This window comes from Acanthochromis polyacanthus, chromosome 11 (assembly GCF_021347895.1).
Source record: "Acanthochromis polyacanthus isolate Apoly-LR-REF ecotype Palm Island chromosome 11, KAUST_Apoly_ChrSc, whole genome shotgun sequence".
NCBI classification, from domain to species: domain Eukaryota; kingdom Metazoa; phylum Chordata; class Actinopteri; family Pomacentridae; genus Acanthochromis; species Acanthochromis polyacanthus.
Genome location: NC_067123.1, coordinates 34,170,758 through 34,197,705, shown reverse-complemented (window position 1 = coordinate 34,197,705; position 26,948 = coordinate 34,170,758). Strand labels below are relative to the sequence as shown.

At 39.9% G+C, this 26,948-nt stretch overlaps 2 protein-coding genes across 3 annotated transcripts; both read right to left on the bottom strand.

The window, feature by feature from the left end:
* Positions 1-3,153: 3,153 nt before the first annotated feature.
* On the bottom strand, positions 3,154-16,674 carry laptm4b (lysosomal protein transmembrane 4 beta). The gene is made up of 7 exons (XM_022210956.2): positions 16,374-16,674; positions 15,137-15,254; positions 12,396-12,469; positions 12,185-12,307; positions 11,705-11,803; positions 9,760-9,855; positions 3,154-5,325 (listed from the first exon to the last, which is right to left on the bottom strand). The coding sequence occupies exons 1-7, from the start codon at positions 16,464-16,466 to the stop codon at positions 5,251-5,253; spliced, it is 678 nt and encodes a 225-aa protein (XP_022066648.1). The 5' UTR covers positions 16,467-16,674; the 3' UTR covers positions 3,154-5,250.
* A 2,457-nt stretch (positions 16,675-19,131) lies between these two features.
* Positions 19,132-26,762, bottom strand: mtdha (metadherin a). Of its 2 annotated transcripts, none has more exons than XM_022210756.2 (12): positions 26,326-26,762; positions 25,362-25,460; positions 25,023-25,134; positions 24,474-24,635; positions 24,214-24,288; positions 23,834-24,001; positions 22,872-22,949; positions 22,594-22,665; positions 22,363-22,490; positions 22,078-22,188; positions 21,863-21,959; positions 19,132-21,645 (listed from the first exon to the last, which is right to left on the bottom strand). In XM_022210756.2, the coding sequence occupies exons 1-12, from the start codon at positions 26,671-26,673 to the stop codon at positions 21,401-21,403; spliced, it is 1,695 nt and encodes a 564-aa protein (XP_022066448.2). In that variant the 5' UTR covers positions 26,674-26,762; the 3' UTR covers positions 19,132-21,400. The 2 variants fall into 2 exon arrangements, with proteins under 2 accessions (XP_022066448.2, XP_022066528.2); XM_022210836.2 differs by having other exon boundaries at positions 24,238-24,288.
* Positions 26,763-26,948: the final 186 nt, after the last annotated feature.

Below are 26,948 nucleotides of genomic sequence, written 5' to 3'. Positions count from 1 at the left end.
TGACCTGCTCCACGTGATGTCATTTCCTCCTGAAGAAAAGACTGGTAAGACTCCAAGGCTTTCTGAGTTATTTAATATAAAGTAGTGTGTGAGTCAAGTGTGGATTTATCGCATGTCAACAGATTTACTACAATATCTTTAGAAATAACTTTCAATTTCAATTTTACTCAATTGTGTATATAATATTTAGAAGAATCTTTGTGTAAAAATGCCATGTGGTGTTTAGTTACAGGCAGCTGTGTTGATTTTAGGCTTGAAAACAGCAAAAATGTCAACTATGATACCTGACAACTATGATACAAAAAGTCCTGCAATTATATATTGACCCATAACGAGCTTTAAATAGTTGATGTGAATGTGTGTATTAAATGCGGTGCCTGATAAACTGAATAGTCATTGACGGTCAGATTTCTTTCTGGCATAAGTTTGCTGACCTGCAGGGTTTTCATGCATCCACCCAGAGACCCAGAGCGCTATAAGCTGCCCATCATCCATCGAGTGGTTTGGCCCAGTTTTTCCCACTCAGTGCTCCCCTAATCCCCGTTTTCTCGATTCCCAATTAAATCGAATGGAATCGTTGCTGCCGATCACGTGCAGCCGATGCACGGAATGAGGACAATAACTAAAAAGGCTGCGGAATAAGATGCGAATTAACAAGTGTGAACAATCTGCACCATAAATAGAAGTAAAGCCTGTTGAGGGCTGCATAGATTCTTCGAGAAATTCACATTTTTGAGCTGATGTCAAGTTTTGTTACATTCTTACTGGCTTTAGCTTAAATTTTAAACTTTAAAAAGCCTTAATTATGTCTCACCTGAATGTATTGTGTGCTGATTGATTCATATTCTCCCACACTGTATTATTGGTCTCTTGTTTTACTAAGTAACGCTACTTTCAAGGCCTGTTTTCACAAAATGCTCATAGTGGATATTTTCTGATGAGAGCTTCAATGTTATCCAGGTCATTTGAATTCTGCTGACAGATTTTTTACAAACTCGCCCTCCTCTTTTGGAAGCTCGTGTCCGTGCACAACCCTCTTTTTGCCCCCTGACGTGCATTTCAGTAAGAAAAGAGACAGAATGTGACCCACTTACTCTTTCCCCCTCTGCCTCGTCCCAGTGGCAGAAAGTAGGTGAGCGCGTCTGTCTGCTCAGACCCAAGGTAATGCCAGCCTCCATTTTGAGGCAGGCGGGTAAATCCTCGCTGATCTGCCAGCATTTTGGTCCTCGCTCACTCTGAGGGAGGGATGCTGAAACAAACCCTGAGGGCAGCAGACTGGCACCCTATTTTTTTTTTTAAATAGTCCCAAAACCCAGACGGTCTTAGAGGAATCTGTTGACATGCAACCCTGCTCTAAAAACAAGCATTACAGCTGTCTGTCTGAGTGCAGAAAACTCCAATATAACAGCGTCTGTACTGACTAGGATGAATTTCTTGGCTCAGAGTGAAGCCAGTCAGCCTTCTGTGGGTCTCTATGCTCAAATTCAGCTTATGATGCATTTAATTTTTATTGAGTAGGATTTCTCAGGATGCCGCCTCCACTAACATGAAACAAAGACGCTCTGTAATGTGAAGAGGACGAGCAGGATGTTGGTTTACTCAGCTCTTAAACAGAACAGCTTTGCTTTCATATAGAGGCCCATTTAAAGGTTGGTTTAAGTTGTGTCTCTGCCTCCAAGCAGGTCTTTCCCAGCTTCTGTGAGCTGCCACATAAGGAAAACCACAGGTGTCAGTGATAAAAATAAATGCTTCAGTGGGTTGGTTGGGGCTTTTCTATGTAGAGTAGAGGGGGTGGGGGGCAATGGGCCTCTCAAAATTTTCGTTGGAAATTTACATGACTGATATTCCGATTTCCGACGCTCATGAACGCAACTTCGTTGTCCGACTGCACCTGAATGCACCAATGACGTTAGTTTGATGTTTTGATTGTATTTCGTTTGGATTTGAAGACGCTTTGAAGACGTTTCCTTTGTACCTTTGCGGCAGGAAGACTATGGCCGTACTTGGTTCTCATGTATTAGTGAAACGTCATCATCGAGACTGAATCTGACCAGACTAGTGCGTATAGATATGAATTAGTAGATAGATAGATATCTGTGGCTGCAGCTCCCAGTAAAAAGGAGGAATTTATTAGAGGAAGTCAAACACAGTCACACAGAGAAACATTAGACCACATTAGACCTCACAATCACGAAACCCGGTTCAGGAAGAGAAGCAGAGGAAATGTTTGACTGCAGACGTAAAGCAGGAAGACACTGAGATGCTCAGGTGTTCCTGATAACACCAAGCAGCCACCTGGACAGCCAATAGGAACACAGCTTACTGGAAGTCCAGAGGGCTGGCTTAGTGAAGGAAATTTAGTTTAAAGTTGAAGCAGAAAGTTAACAAAGAAAGTTGAAAACCACCTTCTGACACCTGAAATCTCTGAGTTTTCACACAAAAAAAACGCCTGAACATGTCAAACTGGTTCCATTATATTATATAATCTTCCTGAGCTTTTTGGCTCGTCTGTCAAAGCACTTTGCAAACTGTGTTTTTAAAATGTGCTGCATGAAGTAAGTTATTATAGAGTGGGTAAAGCTACTGACATGTTTGAGAGAACATACTATTATATGAAAGAGGAGCAAGAAAATCATTTTATTATGTATAAAAAAGTTCTATGGCTGATTACATCTTTAAAGAAGGTTACAGACACTCGTATTTATCAGAGAAATGTAACTTGCATCTGGTATTATAATCCTAGAAAACAGAAAGTGTGTATTCTTACTGTATTTATACTTTAAAATTATTATGTGAACAGTTAAAACTCACAGGTGCAAACGGCTTCCTGAAGTCAGAATGGAAAATGTGACAGCTCAATATAATCATGTAATACGTCTGTGCTTCTATACACTTAAGTAAATAGTAAATAATTCTATTACTCAGATCATTATCAGAGAATATATGTCGATATAAAGTGTTTTAAATGCTATAATGCACAAAATAAGCAGTCAACACTATGGCTGAGCTTTTCCAAATGATGCATGAATTCAGACTGTGAGGTTTCATATCTAACAAACATTAAACTAACCACCAAAGAGCCACTTACAGGGCTATTTCTCAAAAATTAAAAACAAAAAAAAAGCACCTAATAAATAAAGTCAGCACACACTGGTTGATTGATCTTTTAATTATTCAGAATTGAAGACATGAGCTCATGCAGATCCAACAAGAGGAGAGAGAACAGTCTTGAAGTGACAAATAAAATGATTCATCAGCCATCCCCCACTGGTCCAGAACAACAACAGCAACAACAAAAAAACTGCAGGACTCAGCTAAAAGTCTCCAACCACATAAAAATCGGTACTCTGCGGCTTTTCAGAATGATTACATGATGACAAATGTTTTTTAGAAGCTTCTATCATCCACACAAGGGAGGCTGATCGTACTACAACCACTTTCTACTTCATGACAAGGTAAAGATGAACAACACGAATACAGCAGGTTTCAGTGAGCTCACACTGACTTTAAAGTGCAATTTCATTTTCAGCTTTGTTGGATTTGCAAAAGCAGTGGTCATAATTCACACAGGGGGACAATGACGGAGGAGAGGCCGACAAATGGCTACATATCACCTACAGTATTAGTATCAAACGGGATCGAACTACTTCCTGGCACATGTACTTCTAAGTCTAATGGATTGATGAATGCACTGTTGCATAGTCTGGATGACAAAAGGTAACAGATTTAATGGTTTTCTGTTGATAGCAAGTACTACTGGGAAATTTCTGGAAAAACAGGATTAAGTTTACATGTTATTTGCTCCATAATTGTTCCTCACAATGCTCCACTGATTGCCTAAACATTATGAGGCAAAAAACAAGCACTGCTCAACTAGCTTAATGTAGTGTACATTGATTTTGTGCTACTAGTCGACGCTCCATCCGCTGCTAATTTCAAAAAGGTCACCAGCACAGGATATATCGCTTCATGATATCATGTATGTGCAAAAAAAGAAACGTTACTACACATAAAGGACGCAGGAGTCACATCATACAGGCAACCACACACACTCACACACACGGTGTCTGCATGTACAGCAGCATGTCACGCAGTCTTTATAGGAAAATGCCCTCAGTCCAGCTAAGTTAGCTCAACTTAAAAGATCAGATTGTACACCATGATCCACGTAAAAAACAAAACAATAAAGACACAGTCGATGCTGTTGCGGCCATAACAGGAACACGACAGAAGTCAACACTTTCACACATTTACGCGCTTTATGCGTCGCCTTCCAGGGTGTTAAATCTGCAGTCAAAATGTATCTGTGATAAGTGCTTCACTGGATAATCACATAAACGCTTTAGATCTTGAAAAAGACAAAGTGGACAGGAAGGCAAACTGGAATACTGTGATTGGAGTTGAGGTTTTGTTCACTGGCAGTCAAAGGGGTAACGGGTTTACAGACGGTGGATACAAAAGGAAGACGTAGCCGTTATTGTCGAGGAACGTTTTTCGGTGTGCTTCGCAGCGGGACCAGCTCCATCAGCACACAGATGATATTTATCACAACAGGACAGCCTTTTTTTTCCTCTCCACTACTTGTGTCTTTTTCTCTCAATTTTCACTGTTATACAAAAAAGTCATACAAAAATGCCCCGACATTACATTCAATGAAGGAAATCTGTCAATTTCTGAGAAAAGTGCTCTTGTATAACTGACCATGTATGTCGCTTTCCTTCTCTCTCTGTTGCTAGATCCCTCTTCAGGTAGTTTGTTTCTAGACAAAGACCACAAGGGAGATTCACAGTATTGGGGGTTAACAGTTGGTGGCCAAACTGGACGTGCACTTTTCCCCTCAAAGAAAAGCGCATGTTAAGGTGGGTCAGAGCGTTCGGGGCGTGCAAGAGTTTAGAAGCTTTCAGGGAACAGCAGCTGCCCAGAGGGAGGGTCGGGGATGGATGATGGTTGATGGTTGGGGGAGGAGGGCTGAAAGTTGCTGTGATGCCGCCCTTGAAGGAGGACAGAGGAAACGAGAGGGAGGACGACACGTCACGACAGCCGAGGGTGACGGAGAGAGGGGCAGAGCTAATGGCAATACTGTCTCGGGGTAATCTAATCTAACGTTGGCAGGAATCCAAGCTGATACCAGCATCTAAGACATTGTTTCATCTTGTTTTTCAACAGCCGGCGTCGGGGTCCTGCTGTTGGAGGGAGACGTGGTAGGCGCTGCGGGGGCGTTGGGGGTATATAATCCAGCAAGGGCATCTCTCATGCCTCCATATACTGGGGTGGGGGCTCCTTGGGTGGGATGGCGACAGCTTCCTCGTACGGCGGCAGTGGAACCTGAAATGGAACCGAAAGGCATCTTAGAACCAACTCAAAGCTCAAATACATCCTCTAGATGGCTTAGTTTAACCCTTGTGTCATCCTGCGGGTTAAACTGACTTGTTTTAAAGTTTGACAATGTGGGGAAAAAATATTTTCACAGTGAAAATTAATAACTACATTAATTACTGCATATCGTATGTTTTGTGGGACAAATGAATCTATTCTGAGCTTTTAGGAGTCGGCTTACACGGCAGTAAGTGGGCTAAGTGTTGAACTTGTTCTTGTGATAACAAGTGAATGTTGTACAGTCAGGTTACATGATAACGCCTGAACCAGTCTCACTGCCGAGGAAGCCTGTTGAAAGCTCTCCGCAAAATAACGTAAAGCTAATAAGCAGAGCTATACACTTACGGGCTTTACATTATTTTTGCTACACATATTGTTTTCAAAGACCAAGAATGAACTTCCGCGTACAGTGTAACGCTCAAAAGTGAAACTATGTAACTTCTGACAGAAAAAAAACGTTATTTTCCTAGAAATTAAAAGCTGAATTCAAAAATATATAAAATGCATCATTAACCAGCTGAGTACATTCAATAGTTTTGCAGATAAAGCCTTGCTATTCTCATACTAGCTTCACTGTGGAAGTGACATTACGCAGTAAGTTTCCGGACTTCTCATTAACTCTTCTCTACTTATGCGGCCGTTACACAAGGTTTAGTTATTATTATTCTGTAACAGTCTGAGAGGCTGCTGCTAAGCTACAACTACACAGTCTTACCCTAAGCTGTGCCCGAAATAATTGCCATATTCACTCTTTCACTACTTCTTATATAATAAACTCGGTGCAGTTCACTAAACAGACAATCATCAGTTTGCATCATCACTGCTGTCAGCTGCAACGTCACAAACTTGTCATTTCCGACTCTATTAGCCCTCGTGTCGTCCTGCAGGTCAAAACTGACCCGTTTTAAAATTTGAAAATGTGGAAAAAAATATATATTTTCACAGTGAAACTTCTGGTGTCCAAATTTTCAACTTTTTTGGGAAATCTCTGAACATTTTTTGATGGAAAAAAAGAAACGTTAAAAATTCTTCTTTAGAACATTCACACACACAAAAAAATCAACCAAAATCCAGTGAATTTCGCTGGATTTGGTTGGTTTTTTTGTGAAAGTTCATAAAGAATATATTAACATTTTTATTGGTATATATGTAATCACTTTAGATATTTTTAGGATTTTTTTTGAAGATTTCTACTCATTTTTTGAAAATATTTACAAGAATTTTCTTGCCATATTTGGGGGATTTTTTTTAAATAAAACTTTTAAGGGAATCTTTTAAGGAATTATTGGAATTTTCATCCTGAAGGTTTTGTAAATTTGGATAATTTTTTTTGCAGAATTTTTGGATTTTTTCAGACAAGGAAGCAGTATTTTTTGGTGCCCTTAAATGAGGACAACAGGAGGGTTAAATACAACGCAGTGTATTGAGGAACTGCTGCAAAGTTGTGTACATGTCACGGGCACCACTTTTTGTTTCATTGTAGGAATTTTTCACCCCTATGTTCGCATGCAGAAAATACAGTATTACAGAGTAAACACAGCTTCTCATCTTTAATGCCTTTTATTGCATCTCTATTTAAGGACTGACACGCTGCAAAGATAACATTCTCACACGTCGCTCCGCTTTACAGGCCCGATTGCGTTTTCTATCAAAGGTCTTCCTCTATAAATGGTGTTATAAAACCAGCACTACCACTAATTCAGAGCGAGAGAGGAAGCAAGGGAGAGAGGGAGAGAGAATATGCTCGAAGGGGATGGAATTGTGAAGCAGCCAGGGAGGCCCGGCGAACACATCACAGGGAGGATTTGAAATGAAGCAGACAAGCAGGCAATTATGTAACATGTCCAGAAGAAGAGAGGAGGACGGACAGGGATATATAAAGGGAGGTGGAGGGAGAGGGAAAAAGAGAGAGAGAGAGAGAGAGAGAGAGAGAGAGAGAGAGAGAGAGAGATGACCCTTGTGCATTTTAATGGCATTTATATAAAAGCACAGAGGATAAGCAGCCGGGTACTTGATGTCCGAGGCAATAAAAAGCCATTTAGACACACTGCCGGCTTTCCAATAGTACAAACAGACGGAGCGCTCTATTCAACTGCGTGCGGAAAAACGAAATGCAGACAAAAAACCATGTTGTCGCTATCCAGTCCCATGTGAGAGTTTTTTGACCTGAAATGTGCTGCATTTAGGTAAAAGTTGTCCCCTCATACCTCTCTAATTAAAATTCACACAGCTTGTGCTCTGGCCTTCACTCTGACCTACTTACTTCAGCCATTTATTTAGTTTTGTTTATACATTTCAGGTTTGCTTTTTCAGTGATCTGAATAGATTTTGGATTATACATTTATCCATATGTACGCTCGAGTTTCAACACAGCCGATTATTCCACAAGTCATTTACAGAGGTGTCAAGTTAAATAAGTGATTAAATGTCATTTATTTTGTAATTCTATAATCATGGCGCCTGTAAAGCAACTTATAGCTATATCTTTTTGGCAATTTTAGTCATGCTCATTGTACATGGAGCTTGAAAACTGACAAACAATAAAAGGTAATTATATGAGAACTACTTTTATGTATTTTCCTCTGGCTCATTTATTTTTCAGCACATTTAAGCTCACTGTTTTCACAATCATTTTTATCGAAGGTTAAAAGGCAAGTATGAAGTTAAATATTTCTTTTTGAACTCTGTGTTATTCAGTAATATTTTAGACCCGTTTCACATCTTTTACTTTGTTCTTGCTCTGTTTTAGCCTTCATATTTACCTGCTCATCCACGCGAGTTTGCAAATTTCTGATCTCTATTTTTCATGTAATAATGAATTTATTTCTAAATCAATTATTTTCTAAACAGCTCGGTTTTCATGAGAACACATTCCGTTTCTTCCTCTTAAACTCTAAGGAAAAAAAATACAGCTCATTCCCTCCATCATATCTGCTGTGGACAAAATGACTGGCACTTGTCCAGTGTTTGCTGGAAGGCCATATGATACACACTGCGACATCGGGCACGGCTGGATTAGCTCCTGGGTGCGCAGCCTGTTTCATAAGGTGAAAAACGTCAGCACTGTGAGGCAGGGCCGTGACAGCACAAGGACAAAGTGACAGACAGATGAAGTGCTGCTTATTGCGACGACAGCGGGTGTGAGACAGATTAATGTCTTATGTATCAGCACGGAGGATTACAAACAGACAGACAAATGGAAACGGTGACTATGCTAAAGCCTCTCAGAAACACCCGAAGACGACTCTAAGGAGGCAAAGTAGATGGACAACATGCAGTTCTGCTCAGCCAGCCAACTACAACCCAGGACAACCTACAGCACCGACAAAGGAGACCAACTGCACTGGAGGAGTTAAACGACTCGACAGCGGAATGTGGACCCTGGACATCCTCACTATGCTATTCTACTATTAGCTACAATATAAACTATTTATTTTAACATGAAAGAGTCCTACTAAGTACCATTCAATCAACAGTAACTGTATAACTTGCAATACAAACTGCAGTATAAAGTGATATGTGTAGGATTTTAATACTGGTCCACGACTGATAAAGTTTTTCTCTTTGTCCATGTTCTCATTTCTAGTTTACCAATAATTCCCCGGTGGTTAAAAAACTACACATAGCATCTTCACCTATTGTGTAAATAGGAAATCAGACATGTCTAAATGGTCTTTTACCTCTTACGTTGATGAGATTTTATAGCAGAACCACATTAACCTGAACCTCTTGAAAATGTAAAAGTTATATGACATGCAAATATAACTGCAGTTTCAGAAGAAACTTTGGAATTTCTGCCATTAGATAGAGATAATTTGGATCTTTTTATTTTCTCCTTTTTGAAACAGTAAATTACCAAAATTATTTTACCTCTTTGATTTAAAAAAAAATCAATTCATGACACTTTTTCTCTTCCTGGAGAAGAGATATCTCAAAATGAACAAAACATTTTGGCTCGAGGTTGAGGTCAATGAGGTTCTTGAATACTTCCTTTTGCAAGTGAAAGATCTATTTCTATTATCTATTAATTATCTATTGACTCCTAACATCCTTACCTTGAACATTTAGAGGTATCAACTCATTGAGCTGCAATACATGCAAAAGTAAATATCATCTAAATTTTAGTAGTGCTTAAAAAAACCTCGCTGTTGTTGAGAGTATCATTTGATACTATTTATATTAATGTGCCAACCGCAGAGATGAAAGTGACTTTTCAAAGCCTTTATTTGAATTATTTCAGCTAATATAATGAACTGAGTGCTCCTAAGCCGAGAGAGAGACAAATCGATGCTGTGCAAATGTAATTATGTTGTGATCTAACGGTGGTGGGACTATCGGTGTGTCCTTGAGGCGAGGCGCTGGAGGGTGGATACGAGGACTCACCGTGGTGTCGTTGGTGGTGACATAAACCAGGACCTCCGTGGTGCCCCTGCCGCTCACATATCTGTAGCAGTTCCACACACAGCCAATCAGGTAGGCCTGTCGCCAGGAGGTGAAAACAAAGAACACAAAATGACCTTCAGCGACACCGTCTGCACTTTTCCTTATTACTGTAGCCGCTTGCTGCGATCTCATCCGCTCGTCAAGGTTAGGGATGATGACAGCAGAGATGTATCACATCACTGCTTAATGAGGCTGTGATGTACCAGCTATTTTTATGATGAAGTCAGTTTTATGTGTGAACACTTTCTCCAACAATGTGGCTTTTCTGCTTCCTGGTCCGCCATTTCACCAACTTATCGGGCATCTCTTGCCTCAGTGAGCCTATGCCTGCACCGAGGTTTAGGTTTGTCGGACTTGGCAAAGGAAAAGGAGGTTCATTGTGCGAGTGTATGTGAGTAGCCTGCTGAGTTGGTACCTCTGCCAGCGCTAAGAGCAATGAACCAGGAAGCCAAGCAAGAGCACCAGCCAATCATTTTAACCATCTGCTGAGCTGACCTGCTCACTGTGCAACACAAGCGTGAGGGCAACCGAACCCGGACACATCACTCAGCACACATTTGAAACGTTGACAATACAGTTGGCTCCACTCCTCGGCTATTATAATTTGCTATGCTGAGCCAATTCTCTTTTCCTGTCCTCTACTAAATCATTTTCCATTTCTGCAGACTGAAAACTGTCTGTACGTGCATTTTTTTAATCCACTAGCTTATTTTCTACTTGAAAAAAACAAACTTGTATGTGAATACATGAATGTGAATAATATTTCGTATTGAGTATTATGCATGGGGCTGACTTTACGCATCACTACATCTTGCCCTTTTGCTTTCCACATCTCTCTCTCTTTTTAGTCACTGAACCATTTATCCATTTATATTTCCGCTGCTACTGCATCCTCAACTCTCTCTTCTTCTACCATCTCTTCTTCCTGTCTGTGCCATTTATGCCAAGTGCAGTCAAGTGGAGGATGTTGGCTTCGACAGGAACTTTAGCAGGTGTTCGCTTTGCCCTGAGAGCTGAATGTGTCCTTGAGGTTTCACATCTGGCCCTTCTCCAGGGAGCCATCATCAGTATAAACAACAGCAGCTGATATATACTGCATGTACAGCATCAATAAAAAAAGGGTCGTATTGATTTTTCTAGGCAAATGTCACAGATCTACTTGCAATCTTTAATGCAGGCGATCCAGTTTTTCCATATACTAAAAGCTCACTGTGTCAGACAGAACATTTATAGCTCTTCTGACAGTGAGTCCAGCAGTGTGTCTTCCAGTGGCTGCTTCCTGTCATAAAACCCCGGCTCCGGCTTTGGATATCTGCCGAGAACATTTCTAATCTCAGCTTAGAGGAGAAACAAGTTGATTTGATTGTACAGATGACTGCAACTTCATGCCCTATCTCGTCCAAGAGCCCCGGAGCAGAGCTGCGCCTGGAGAATCATCCATGCATTAAGGGAGAATTAGTTTGACGGGAGTTGGTTTCCTGTTGTCCCTGACCTGCTGCTCTCTGACTGTGTGATAATCTCATGAACAGCATTGATAATGGGGAATGTTCACACTGGTAGATTCATTATACATGGCATATGGTTCGTTCTGCTATGAGATCTGCACAGCGGGAGGCTTAATTGACTTAATCACATTGCAATATGATGAGCAAATCTGTAAAAGAAAAAGAAGGCTCTTCCGCAATGAACAAATATTCAGTGGGTATGTAATCTGTAGCAATGTGTTGCAAGTACTGCATAAATTATATTTTGCAAGCTTATTTTTTATGTGCATGCAGTTTCATACGTTGTCAGATGAATGTTTGCCCACCATAGCATAAAAAGCTAGCAAGGAGAAAACTCGGCCAACTGTGAGAATCAGCAGAGGCAGAAAGACTCTGCTTACCTTGAAGGAGAGGATGCAGCCAATGAAGAGGAGGACTGCAAAAACTAGGCACATGTTGTTGGTGGACATGATGTCCTCTTTGTAAGGGAATGTCCCCGGCTGGAACAGAAGGAGACAAATAAATGTCAAATTGGAAAATAAAAAAATCAATGAGAAAGGTGAGACAGAAAGAACAAAAGTGGCCAATTTCACATCAGGCTCTGACCTTTCAGTCCTCAGCAGCCCAGGAGTCTAAACTGGACACCTAATCTACATAACTAAGACCTGTGCTCATACGTGGGTGGCCTGTTTTCACTGAATTCCTCTTCTTTAACAGTGTTACTCAACAAATGGTGAATCACTAAACTCAGAATCTGTTATGCTAAGCAGTTAACACAAACTTGGTTTAAAAGCAGCTAGCTACTTCTTGACTTCTAAATACTTTTTGACAACAATGAATCACTTAGGTAGGTGTTGTAGTTGGAAGGAAATGGTCCTCACCAGCTGCTGGAGGTAGTCCTGGACCGTGTTGGGATAAACCACCACACTTATGGCTACCAGTGTGTTAAGGGCAAAGTCAAAGATTTGGTAGCAGAAGAATGGAATGATCCAAGCAGCATGTTGCTGTAAGGGAGAGACTCGGTTTAGATGAAGGAACTCAGTTTCTTAAGTCCAGATGTGTGTTTGAATGTGATTTGTTTTGCCAGTTTACCTTGTAAGCACCGTATGTCGCCATGCCACATATAAGAATCATGAGTAGGGATATTGCAGTGGCTATGCAGATATCTGCAGAAAGAACGCACACAAACAAACAATAATGTGAGAATTTAGTTGACCAGTGAAGAACTGAAGCAACTGCGAATTTTCCCAGAAACGGTTAAATCCACTGACGTGATCTCAAAGTCTTTCTGGGGACAACGTAATCAGTGTAAGTACAATTTCATTTTTAACTGCACGCTCTCATACACAGAAGTTGTTAAGGTGCTGTACAAGCAAAAGAAAATAAAAGAAAAATATGTAAACACATTAAGTGCTCAGACTAGTTATTTTTTTTCCCCTTGACAGTCAACTTTATGTGGTAACACTCCATTAATGTATACCCAAGTTTTTAAAAATCCCGACATTTTGGTCTTCAGCAACGTTGAAAACATACACTCCGTTTTGTATTAGATGTATTATATTAAGACGTTTTTCTTTTTGGAGCTTGGATTTGAAAATGTGGGGGTCGACTTATACTTGAGGTCTGGTACGTGTTCTAAACAGAAGATTTTTTCAATAGAACGCTGTAATTACGGCTGGTCGTCTACAGACAGAGTTGCATTATGAGATATTTTTAGCTTTAATGTTGCTAAGCCAGCCTGTGTTTTCATTTCCGTTTATAGTGAGTCTTTCTGAGTCAGTCAGTCATTAGCCGTGTTTTACCTGCAGGGAGTCTTATAAGTCTTGTGTAAGGTGTTTTGCTCCCATGGAGGAAATGTCTTTTCTCCTTAATGTCAACCATGTGTGAAAATTACTTCTCCTTGTGAAATTCTAACCATTTTCGTAAACAAATACTGTCATACATGATACGTCCTGGCATCATGCTGGGAACATATTGATGCACAAGCCTACTAATATAATTTAATACAGCTGAATTCCTGCTCATCTCCCAGTTATAACTCAGTTGGGATAATGAGAGGACATTTTAATACAAGGTGTAAATGCGAATACTCACAGATCCGATAGCAGCATACTGGTATCATGTACAGATCACATGCTAATGCCCTGCTCTAATGGGAGCATGGATTATTACAAAAAGACACACCTTGAGTAACCTTACTATTTTTAGCACTCAGTCTTCCTCGGATAAAAGACGATAAGCATGTAGGTAACTGTTATACAAGAGCTGCTAAATCTGACTGAAGGAAACACCCCTCTCACATTTACATTATAGTCATGAGAACACACTGATAAGGCACTCGTTACCGTGAGTGTAGCATGATATCAGTGCATCAAGCTAATACAAGGGATCTGCATCTGGGTAAAAGCAACAGCAGATCACGATACAGTCCAGGTAGTTACAGGACGTGGTAATAAATGCTGACATTTTCTCCATAAAAACAGAATTTCCACAACTTCAAAAAAACACAAACTTGTAAAAACTGAATCTAATTACTGTATATCATGCTGTTACCTATATGATACCGTGTTAAGAACCAAGAAATGATGATACTCTTTTCAATCCCTTGAAACCCGGACACACAAGCTCATGCATGCTATATAGAAGCAATATATGCATGTATAAACACACTACTACCACCCATCATATCATCAGCAAATCTGAGATTTTTATGCATAAAATCAGTGAAACTACTTATTACAGAACCATGACACCAGCTCATATCCATCCTTTTCTGCTGTTTCCCAATCTTTGACTGACGGACCGCGTGCAAGCATGAATGCTATGAGAGGGGGATGGAGTCAGTCAACATGGCCGTTTTAATCCGAGGGAGAATTAGAGCAGTCGTTTTTAATCACAGTAGCCAGTGACAGTGTCCGTGGCCTTCCAGAAGCGACTGTGATGATGATAGCTGCTGGAGGGGAAGCACTGAAAATACACATGCAGTCTGATTTGTTCTCTATGGTGCCTGGCTTACTCAGCTGAGTCTGCGCTGAGAGCAGCAGTCTCAGAAAAGAAGCGGTGGGCAGAAAAGTGTAGGTGATTTTACAGCTGCAGACACACATGGCGCTAAAGGGAAATGGCACTGATTTTAATAAGCACTCTCTGGCAAAACTTTGAGCTACATCCAAATTATATTATTACTGAGCTATAAAACCTGATGTCTTGATATATCTTCAGTATCAACAGCTGATACAATATTTTAACTAATTTTCCTGCTCAAGCTAAACAAACTATTTGTCAACTACATATATGCAAAGCTACCAGTTGTGTTTCCCATATTAATACTGATACAGATTAAAACATTACAGCATATGCTTTTGGCACTATTAGGTAGTTTTTCTTTTAAATCTGCCAGCCGATTTGGTTACGTAAAGAGACGAATGGAGCAAAGAAAACATCAATACCACAGTTTGCACCTTTTTTAGGCATCACCTAACATAGATATTCTTGCTATAATGTGACACTCATGGTCTCTGGTTTTATGCATGAGTTAATAAATAAAACGCTACAACACAGCAAACTCTCACAGACAGTTTGGATGTGTTGCAACTAGCAATTATTTCCATTATTGATTAATCCATTGATTATTTTCTAGAATAGCCATTAGCTGTGTTGTCTACAAAAAACCCCAGGGGCAATCAGTTCACAACAGTAACAAACCGAAAAAACAGCACATTCTCACATAGGAGAAGCTGCTGGAACAAAAGAGATTTGACTTAGCACCAGGCAAAGAACAAACTGCATCCTTGAGGACATTTAATCCAATCTATCAGGTGTGTAACGGCACTCACTTGCATCGTCCATGACATCTATGTCGGTTCCCAGCTCGGAGCTGGTAAGGTGGTAGCGGTACTGAATTGGATCATTGAGAGCCGACAACAAGATGAGTAGGACCACTGCATTGATGAGCTGCGGGGAGCAGAAAATCAATATTAATATTAAACTGCACAGCTTGCATTCTTGAGCGAATCTTCAGATAATGTGATAACTCTGATGATTAGAACAATAGCTTTCAGGGATCACAAAATAGGCTTTTATTAAAGTAACACAAATGCAAAATTAATTACAGATGAAGTGAAGAATTATTCGTTATGCTTTAAGATATGACTGTGGATGAATATAGTTGACAAACGTGAAATAAGGCATCATGATTTGGGGATTAATGGGGAGTTTAGACAGTAAAAAAATGAAAATACTGACCTAAACTTCACGCAACCTAACGTAATATATTAAAATAGTAATCAACAACAGCTAAGATGCAGAACATTTACTCAGTTTTATCTTCTGTTCAGTCTCACTGACTAATTGCCTCAGCTTCAGTGTAATGTGCAATTTAAGCAAAGTGCTACTGATGAACTGCTAACCAGGATCAATACAGCACTTGTCCGTCCAGCATGATTAAGATAAACGACCTCCACACTCTTATGTCACTGCTTTCCTCTTATATGAAAACATCTTATGCAGGTATTTGTTGCTTTTTCTGGCCTTGGCTCTATTTGATGATTAGTAGTAGGATCCAAAAGCGAGAGGGACTTATTAAAGGTCAGGGATTTTCTGGGCTTAGCGAACTATGTTTAAAACTTTAGGTTATCCCGTGTGTAAACACAGAAGCAAACTATATTTAACGCACTACAAATGTAGGACAAAGCTAGCAGGGTGGGCTGGTAAGGTTATCAGAAAAGTGCAACCTTAACGGTAGCTGAGGAGGAGTATCACTGCACGGCAGAAAAAAAGGGTGAAAATGTTGTCTTAGAGGCTTAAATTTGATTAAAATATATTTATGTGGTTAAAAAAAAAATAAGTCTCGAATTAAAAAATGGTGATTTATTCGCTAGCAAGGCTGTTAAAATATGCTAAATCGACGGCATCCCGAAAATGGCAAATCAAGCGATAAACAAATGAAAAGCAGCAGCGGTTAGCTAGCCAACTTAGCTCTCATTAGCGCGAGATATGTGTGAGATATTTTGACATATTTAGCTATTTTCGTACAAATATTTGGCTAATATCAGTTGGAAAAAGCTGACTTACCATATACCATATTCCCAGGATAATGGTGCCAGTCCGTACATGGCAGCAAAGGCAGCAGCTCGTCGAGTACCACCGGTCCCACGGCGAAATCATCTTTTTTTTTTAACCGCGTCAACGATGTCAGGCTATTTCATGAATGCTACCGAAATAACGGATAATTCACGGCCACGACGTCCGAGAAAGATGGTTGTAGTTTGGACGTCCTCGGTGCTCAGGAGCGCCACATCCAGCGTCTGTTTCTCAGCGATGTTTCTGCAAGTGGAGTCCTGAAAGCAGAGAGCCGTTAATCTGCTCATCCGGAGTCATGTGACCGAGGAGGATTGTGACCAAGATCAGAGGCTGGATGATGGATGGAAAAAAAGCCCCATAATCACACTGAATGTTTCAATTCAGCTCTCTCGTTATGCTTTTGAAAGAGCCAGATTTTTTTTTTACTTTAATGCATGTTAGCAGAAGTTTTCCTCTCAGTGATAGTGTTCTCAACCCTCCTGTTGTCTTCATTTCCTTGTCTTAAAAAAAAAATTCAGCAAAAATAAAATCCCAGAATTTCAGAAAATTTGCAAAACCTTTAGTAGGAAAATTCCAATAATTCCTTAAACGTTTCCCTTAAAAGTCATATTTAAAAAAAAAAAAATCCCCCATGTTTGGCTAGAAAATTCTTGTAAATACTTTCAAAACAGTGTAAATATTTTTCCAAAAAAATGTAAATATTTTCAAAAAAGTGTAAATATTTTCAAAAAACAAACTCATGAATTTTCTGGAGACTTGGAAATAGAGCTATGGTTTTCCGAGAAGAACAACAACAACAGCAAAAAACAACAAAAAAAAAAAACAGCAGTAAAAAAGGAATAAAAATATTCCAAAAACTCTTCCAAAAAATCCTAAAAACAGCTAAAGTGATGACATATATATCAATGAAACTTGTAAGAGTTTCTTTAAGAACATTCACACAAAAATCAACCAAAATCCAGCGAAATTCCCTGGATTTTGGTTGATTTTTTGTGAATGTTCTTAAGTTCAATGTGTAACGGTTGGCTTGTGACTTTATTTGGGAGCATGAAAATATGCATGACTGAGGCACAAGATGAACTGAGATATTTTAAGATCTTAGTTATCTTTAATTATATTGTGCTTTATTGATTTATGTTTCTAAATTAATGTGCCAGATTGATCATCTACACAGAAAATCTGAGCCCATGTGTTACTCAGGACGAGAAATGTTGCGTTAAGAGGAAACCACCAGCTTGCATTAGCTCCAGATCCCCTCACGGCCTCTTAAAATACGTTTGCCAAATAGGGATAAAATAGCTTGATTTATACTTGACACCAGATAAATCACATTTAACCCAAATTACATTTTATTTTTACTTGTCTGTATAAAAGTCTCAAGACTAAATAAAGCAGCTATAGATCAATGTGTTTCATTTATTGTAGAACAAGACATTAGGCTTCATTTCATATCACTTTGCATCTCTGTGCCTGTGCAAACATCCCAGAACAAGCGTGACAGATGGGCCAGTGACCGCAGCTCTAAGCCCTGGTGGGCGGACCGCATCACCGTCACATTAGGGGATTTTCCTCTCCTGCCATGACTTAATACGAACCAGACTGCCACCTCTTAAAAAGCTGGAACGCCACATGAAGACAAAATCTCAGACTCGTGGTCCATTTTCCAGCCTTAATGATTTGTGACAGTCACATTGAGTGTTTGAATAGGACTCTGACCAGAAATACAACAAGTTATGACCCTCAAACATGATGGATTAATGAATAGATCTGGCTGCATAATGTCACCACAGTCTGACTCATTTTAGGATGTGAACATGTAAAGCCTCTGGGTTTTGGACTCAGGGATAGATCCTTTTTAAAACAGCATTAGCTTATTCTCCTAGCGAGGCTTTGAGCGAACCCAGTATCATCCATTACAAAGTGACCTTCACTGTTAATATATCTGTTTTTTATGTGTGCAAACAAGAAAAAAAAATAAGCGCAACAGTCCCCAAGGCAGGGAAGAATGAAAAAACACCCCAGTGACATGAAGGTGAATGGACAGTGGGCCAGAGATTGTAGGAGATTAAAAGCTGGTAAATCCTAAATGAACTGAGAGATAAGGGATGGAGAGAGGGATGAGGCGAAGGAGGTCAGGCTGTGAAAGCGTGCCACGCGACTGCCTTGCCACATTGACTGAGGCAGCAGTTCGGCCTCAGGAGGGTCACTGCAAACTGGGCCTGCTATACTGACACAGATGTGCACGACTGCATGCAGCAAAACCTCAGTGTATTTAACAGATTTGGGATTAGTTGGAAAACAAACATGAACATAGCATGCACAGAGCAGAGCGAAATTCTGCTACAAGAACATGCCTCTAAATCAGGGGCTGCATATGGCCTAATTTGATCTGAAAGGGGCCGGACCAGCGAAATTCAACCAAAATCCAGTGAAATTCGCTGGATTTTGGTTGATTTTTTGTGAATGTTCTTAAGAAACATTTTAACATTTCTTTTTTCCCACCAAAAATGTTCAAAAATTTCCCAAAAATGTGGACACCAGAAGTTTCACTGTGAAAATGTATATTTTTTCCCACATTTTCAAACTTTAAAACACGTCAATTTTGACCCACAGGACGACATGAGGGTTAAAAGCATCATGATTATTAATAAACACCTAACTATGACTTGCATAAGGAGCCTGGCCACCTTTTTACCCATAATGTGTAGGTAACCGTGATAGGGATAAAACAGTTCAGTGACAATGGTGATATCAAGCATTTCTCTTTTAATTTTCATCTTTACCAAACAAACATAGAAATATCATTTGTATCTCCTCATCATTCACAAAAAAATTCCTAGAGACAAGTATATAAATACATTGATTGAATAATTTTACTCATCAGAAAAAACTGAACAAAAGGGCACCTGAAGCCACAGTGACACATCGTTTTTGTCTGTTGTGATCTACCAGGTCTACCAACAACTATCACCACCAGTTGATCAACACCTTGATGCACTATGAGGCTCTTTGCCCACAGAAAAAGAAACAAAAAAACATGTTAAATTCCTCTACACTGGATGGCCACAGAAAAAGCTGCAATTTGTCTCTTTACAGAAAGCTATTACAGTATATATACTGAGAGGTACTCTAGGACCAAGTACTAACAGTTAAAGCAAAGAAGATTGATCATTTCATCTCATGTACACAAGTACTATTATCAAAGTCATGCAAAAATGAAAGGAATTCTGACATCAAAACTTGCAATTGGATGGAAGCTATAAAAAAGGGCTCCAATGCACTTTCTATACAACTACAGGTTAAGGCAATGGAATTAAATTCCTTTCGTATATGTGTAATTGTGTGTGTATATCTTGTTTAAAACCAGCTCGGATGTGGAATTAAAGCTGCTCTACGTCGTCTTCATTCTCAGTTTAAGTCAAAAACAACCCCCCCCCCACGTCATAAATCTTGGAAGTCAAGTACAAACTAAAAAAAGTTACACATTTCACATTCCGCAAAAGTTAGTAAAAACAATTCATCGACATCAAAAGGAACTCAATACAGCTTTTTGCACAGTGCAATTACAGAACTGGAAAAAGCCCTTACAATCTGTACATATGGCATGGCTTTTTCTAGCACAAAACAGGAATAAATGATCTTTGAAAGAAAAAAAAAACACATGGAGTGCAGAAAAATCAACAAGATAAAGATTCTCATGGTGATAATGATGACAAAAGTAGACGGACTACACTCAGCAGTGCTACTGCTTCTTGTTGTAATCCCACAACCTGTTCATTTTAGATTACAGTGCCTCCTGGTGGTTCATATCAGTTACTGTGGTCTCAGCGGAACACCAACTAATCCTTCGTGTAGATCCAGATTCAGTTTATGTCAAAATCCCTCAAAAAAAGAAAAGCAGAACCTATGACCTTTCCATTTTTTAATCAAATGGTCAGCTGGTTCCAACAAAATCAGGCTAAATCTACAGCTTCATACTATCCCCCTAAAACCAAGAGGCACAGTCAGAAGTGGACTTAACTATATTTTAGAAAAACATTCAGTGTTTTGAATGTACAATTGAACGGATGGATGGTGAAGAGGTGGTTTATGCTGCAGGAATGACTGTTTTAAACACCACTGTAACTGACATGGACCACATCACAGCTGCCATTCATCTTAAACGACACGTCCTACAAGCAGCGAGCAATTTGGCGTCTGAATAGATTTCAGATAATATGACATTAAAGGACAGACAAACCTATCTTAACACAACACTCACATGCCATCTACTTGTTGACAGAGCTGTGAATAATTCATCACCTTTCCTGTCCATACAGACATTGTGGGAATCTGTTAATTTGACTGCATTGTGCAGCGTAAACAAAATCCCATCAGGCTGAAGTATAAAGTCTAAGAACAGGCAAATCATTTCTTGGTATTATTTTTAAAGACTGTTTTTGTACCCAGAAACAAAGTTGCATGCACTACCATTGTTTATGGAGAAACACAGAGAGGGAATTTCATATTAAAACAACCATTAACATGAAAAAATATTCATAAATGTATTTACTGGCGATTTAAAGTAGACAAGGAGTATGAATTTTTACACTCCATTTCCAAATATGGGAAGAAGGAGGAGGATTAAAGCAGCTGTTTCATCTTTCAGTGGCCATGTGAGTGTCATACTGAGATCATCTTGAGAAAAACCCCTATTCTTAATCCGTTGCTCCAGAACATTTCAGCAATTCATAAAGCGGCAGCAGCATGGCAAACAAAGTGCAACATTCTGGGGAACAAACATGGATGGTTCGTTTTCAACTTAAAGTTTCACACAGTAAAAATAAAATTAAAACCCGTTTCATAATTTTGGGTCAAGAATTACATACAGTCTTGGATTAGGAATAAAAAATAAAAAAACAAAACACCTTTGATGCCATTAAACATGTACCTCCACTAAAAGCCCTCCTCACCTGAAACTCCACTCTGGTTGCAGTGTAGCAAATAGTGCAAATTAGTTAAGTTTTCAGTCCATAGGACTACATTTCATCGCTATATTTAGCCAAGCAGGTGATATCTACTGCTTGCTTTGTTTTCATTTCTGTAATTGATAAACTGTTAATGTATCTCAGAAAGACACTCTGTACCTTGTAATTATTGCATGTGACACTTCTAACAATCATTTGCATATGCTTTGTTTGGACCTGTGAAGCGACTTCATGTTTCTCTTCGGACTTTTTCTTCTGGGAGGGCTTCGGAGGCTCCACAATCTGCTCAGACTTCTCTGCACGTACAAAAAAAAGGAAAAAAATAAGCAGCCTGCATTTAGAAGCACCTCCTTTAAAATCCTTTAGAACAAATGGGCATAAATTACAGCTTGAGCAGAATTATTTCAGGAAAGAAAATGGATTAAGTGCACAGCTATGAATAGCTATTACTAAAGCCTCCTTGGTGAACGCTTTCCTCACAGTGAGGGAAAAACAGATTTAGTCAGAACCTACTCTGAGCTGAGGATATGCTGGTATTCTGCTTTTTGGACAACGCAGGAAGCTCTTGGGGTTTGGGCACTGCATTGACGATCGGCGCTGTGCTCACCGTCTGCAATCAAAAACAAATTACATGATATTACAGCAGGTTCATTCATTTTATTCAAACATTCAAACAAATACAAACTTGCAAGAGATTAATCTCAATGACTCTATTCTTAGTTTCTTGCCTGAGCCTCAGATGCGGTTTCCTCTTCTGTTTTCTTCTTCTTTTTCCTCTTCTTTTTAGTTTTGGCTGCTCCTCCAGATGGATCCTCAGCATCCTTCTCATCCTCTGATACCTGCCGAAACAAAAACACATTGTGAAAATCTGAAAAACGGCATCATGTCCATGAGAAGCATTCAAGAGAAGAACACTCAAGCATTAAAAAAATAACCGTTAAAGTCTATTAAGGTCTTGATTAGGGATAATTTAGAAAGTATTACAGCCATGTAGATGTCAAAAAGACTAATACCTTGTTGGGTAGCGGCTGTTCCTTCTGCAGAGGAGCTTGTGTCACCAGTACAGGAGGCTCTTCATAGTTTCCCCAGTAATCTACTGGAGCATTCCAGTCCGAGCTGGGATCTGCTGTTGCCATACCGTCTAAAAAAAATAAAAAATCACATGGAAACAGATGGAAGTCAAATCTCAGAAAATCCTAAATGATCCTTTGTCTTCAAACGGGCAGCTGTTGTTGGCTACTTACTGAATCCTGACCATTCATCATCAACGTTAGCGTGGCTCGCCCACTGCAGCTCAATTGAGTTTGATATCGGGTCTACAAGACACAGAAGGTGGTTAAAAGTGTAAGGGAGTTAAAAATAGTAAACCAGCCATGGCTATAAAAACATTAGAAACTGTTGAAGTGTAATGGAAAAACAACACCAGGCATTCTTTACTGAGATAACAGCAGATAACACGACCAGGAAGCAGAGACTAGTTTGTGACTAGGTGAAAGGGCCGGTGGTTAATCTCAACACCTACCTGAGGGGTTCAGTCTCAGCATGGAGAAGGACACAGGGTTGAGGTCAGGCTTTATCCGGGCATCAATTCCAGTCCATGCTGTGGGTGACAGCACACAGAAAGTGAGATTATATTGTTGGAATGCTGTTCTGGCAAACAAACAGGGCAGCTAAGATTTGGCATTAACAGAAAGGAGCTGTTTAAAATAACTGAAGTAAGAACCACTATGTCTGTGCCCTTTGTCAAGGTTTACCCACTAATGTCTGCACACTGTGAAATACACCCTCCTGGACATCAAAACTAACTGAATCATGGTAAAAAACTGAACCACAATAAACATAAAGTCTCATTTTGATTTTATCCTAGAATAGTCTCCATCATTAGTTGACTGTAGTCAAATGTGTTGCCTTTTGAGAGGGTCACAGTCCATTGCTTGCCATCCCCACAAAGGACAGGGTTTTGCCAGAAAATTACCCACCGAAACACATGAAATTATTATCAGGTATAAGTCTTTTCATTCAGTGGAATCCCTATCGAGGCAGCAGCTAATTTGCCTTTTTTCTAAATAAAGGTTTAACCTGCTAATGTACCTATCCAAATGTTAAAATAACTTTTATCAGTATATCAATTTGACTTCAATTGAACTTTCACATATTTCTTGTAATATCACAGTGGCTCACCAGATGGCTCAGCTGCACAGGGTCTCATGAATTAACAGTAAAATCAAACTCAAGAGTAATCCCACTGGGATTTTTTTCTCTTATAATTTTAGCCATTAATTTGACTGTCTGTTGTTACTGTAGCCTGCTGTTTTTGTTGTTCTTTGTTACATTAGAGCATGGTGAAAAATTCTGAAATGGTTTAAAAGACACAGTAAGCGTAGATCACATTGCTGATCTAGACGGACTTAGAACTAGAACTGTTTAGTCTATATTCATCTATATTTGTGGCATACAAAGGTCTAATCCAGGTCTAGACGGTACCTTGCGACTCCTGTGCCCATGGTTGAGGCTCAGGTTGGGTTCTGTAATGAGTAGCTGTGGGGATCCACTTGGTTCCCTCCATAGCGCCCATCTGACCTGGGATCTTCATGGAGAGATCAGTCCAGCTTCCACCATTGACTGAAGGCTCCTCTCGCCAAGTGGAGGACACTGACAAGAAATTCAAACAGAAAAAACAGAGTCAGTGGAGCTTAGAACTGCTGCTTTCAGGCATGTTCGCTTACAACACAGTTCCCAGGGAGATAAAAGTACATTTTTACTTGAACTGCCACAGATTTTTCTGCATAACAGCTTTAAAATCATCTCCTTCATCTTATCGTGTAAACACATTAATGTTTACTTAGAAAAATGAATTCACACACAATATTTTTTTGCTTTGTCTTTACCAGCTCCACCAGCTCCATCCCCCTTTCCAGTGCTTCTTGAATGCAGAGACTCTGAAACAAGTTTGAAAACACAAAGTTGCTTGAGTAACATGCAGCATTACAAGATAATTCCTGTCTGAGTTCATGAGTGTACTATTCACATGAAGCTTGGATATTACATTAAGTTAAACTACATTTCCATCAAGTGGATCCCGTTTTTGTAATGTTTAAACAATTAATTCCTTCTGGGGGAATACCATGGCCTCCTCTGTTCTTCTTGGTAGGTGCTGTGGGTGCCGTTGCCTCCACATGGGGTTTGGAGGTTTCCACACCTCCTGGACTGCCGGAGTCCTCGGAGCCCTTTTCCTTCCTGCGCTGTTGCCTCTTTTCTCGGTTACTGACTTTTGTCTCCCAAGCACCTGGTGAACACACACACACAACAAGACAGAATCCTTAGGTAACTTAGTGTACAAGAGTAATTAACAAGTATTTCAGATAGTTGATAGCAGATTAAACTGGGTTATTTGTATCATTTATGGAGTGGTGGAGGCTTGATGATTTGGGTTGTGGGTGCGATCAGAAGGTCATGGGTTCAAGCCCCGCCGCCTCTAAACTGACACTGTTGGGCTTGGATATGTGAAAAAGGAATTTCACAATGCTGCAGTTGGCTAGCTACAACAAGGAAACTGAAAGACATGTGCAGGAAACAAGGCTGAACATAAGGGACATGCACTGGGAAAACCTGAACAGTCAGATTGAAAACGAGAAGCAATGATGACATTTCCTTTACGTAAGCTGAGATTTACCATCATCAGGTTCTTTTCCGTCATTTGTGGGCACATGCTGAACTGGTTTCACATCTGCTTTGGTTTTCTTCTTGTTCTTTTTGACCTGCACTGGGGCCTGTACTTCATGGACCTGTGCACAGAGAATCATAGAACTGAGTCATTGTATTTCCTATCGTTTATAGTCCTTTGAAGCCATGCCACGTGGCAAATCTGATAAGGAGTGGCAGCAGAGGATCGGAAATAGTTTGCTAATAACGAAACTTTCTTGCAAAACTGCAACAGAACTCTATAAGTCAAAAGGAAAATTTGTGGGTACAACTACAATCAGTTTCAGGTCATTTTAAATCTTGGCATTACTTTTTCAGTTTTAATCTGCGATGCAGGCTTGGAAACTGCTTCAGTCACATTAACTTCCTCCTGTGTCACAGTCACTGGTTGTCCATTGGACTGACTTTTCTGAAAGGAGAAAGACAGACATCAGATAAACAACACAATATTCCAATCAAGGAATATATACATAAAAAAATAAACCAGGCTCGAGTAATCTCATTCATCTTTTTTATTTGCTGAAAAATCTACCTAATAATAAGCTTAAACATGAACCTAATTAGTACTTATAATACTGTTTTTCCATTTACATCTACACCGAGCAGTATCTGTTTAGTTGCTGTTAATCATTATATCATTGTGTAGTAACACTTGAGTGCAAAGACTTTTGGCTGTGGATTGAACGGTGTGTTTCTGACAGTAGCAGTTAACACTGTCGTCTGAAAACAGGGTAATAGCTGCTAGCCCTGTCCGTAGAAGAGTTAAAACCCAAACCATTTCCATGTTGTAGTTACAGTTTATTAAGCAGACATATTAAAGTAATAAAGTTGGAGCTCTAGGTGTATTTTTTTAACGTGTTGGCTAATGACAGTGTGTGAACTAGCTAGCGTTAATCTAACCACCGTCAGCTAGCTACAAACGTCGCTAGTTAGCATTCCTCTTTAAACATTAGCATTTAGCTCAGTGTCGTATTTATGTCATATGTAAGTGGGTCACGGGATTGTCCCTGTGTGGCTTAATTTATGTTGTGTAAACAAAGCGGGCTGTGATGCTAGCTAACGCTAATTCATGCTATGCAAGATCTCCAAGTTACCCTGCTAACCAACGCCAAACTTCACTGCTGTTAATATAAATAAACATGGATAAATGTTTGAATTAAACTAGCAAGCAGGAAAAAACACTTTCGCGTTAAGTGTTTCTGGATTCACCAATGAGCAGACTGTCATGACTGAACCACAGTGATTAGACAGCTCGTTATCACTACGTACTGTACCTTTTCAAGCGTTTTCTTTTTGTTCCTCTTCCTCTGTTCTTCTGGCTTGGCTGCTTTAACAAAGGTGGCCTTGCCGGGCTCACCGCTGCCTGGTGTGACCGGGGATCCCCGCTTTTTCCCGACGAGCAGCCCGCCGAAGACAGCGGCCCTGGACAGACCGAGCAGCAGCAGCAGAGCCACCGCCGCCGTGGAGAGGATGACCCAGGTCGGGTACAGCTCGGGCTTCAGACCCAAATCCACACCGAACTGAGCCCGAACATATCCCTGGCCCGAAGACAGGAGCTCCTTCAAACGGCTGGAAAGCAGCTCGGCTTTTTCCAGCGCAAAACCTTGCAAGTCCCCAGCCATCTTTCACAAAATGCGTAAACACTAGCTCTTAGCTATCATTTCCAGCATCCGTATGCTAACGGAGGAGTGGCTAATCTAATCTGACTGCTGGGAGAAATCTCAGAGAAACTCCAGCCCGCAGTACAGGAAAGACAGGACAGTACAGACTGAGCGACAAGAAGTCAATATTAAAAGTAAAACTAAAATATTTGCTATTACAAACAACTATAGATTTATAACTAGTTACCTCCAGTTGAAATTAAGGCTGGTAAATTAACATAATTCAGCACGGATAC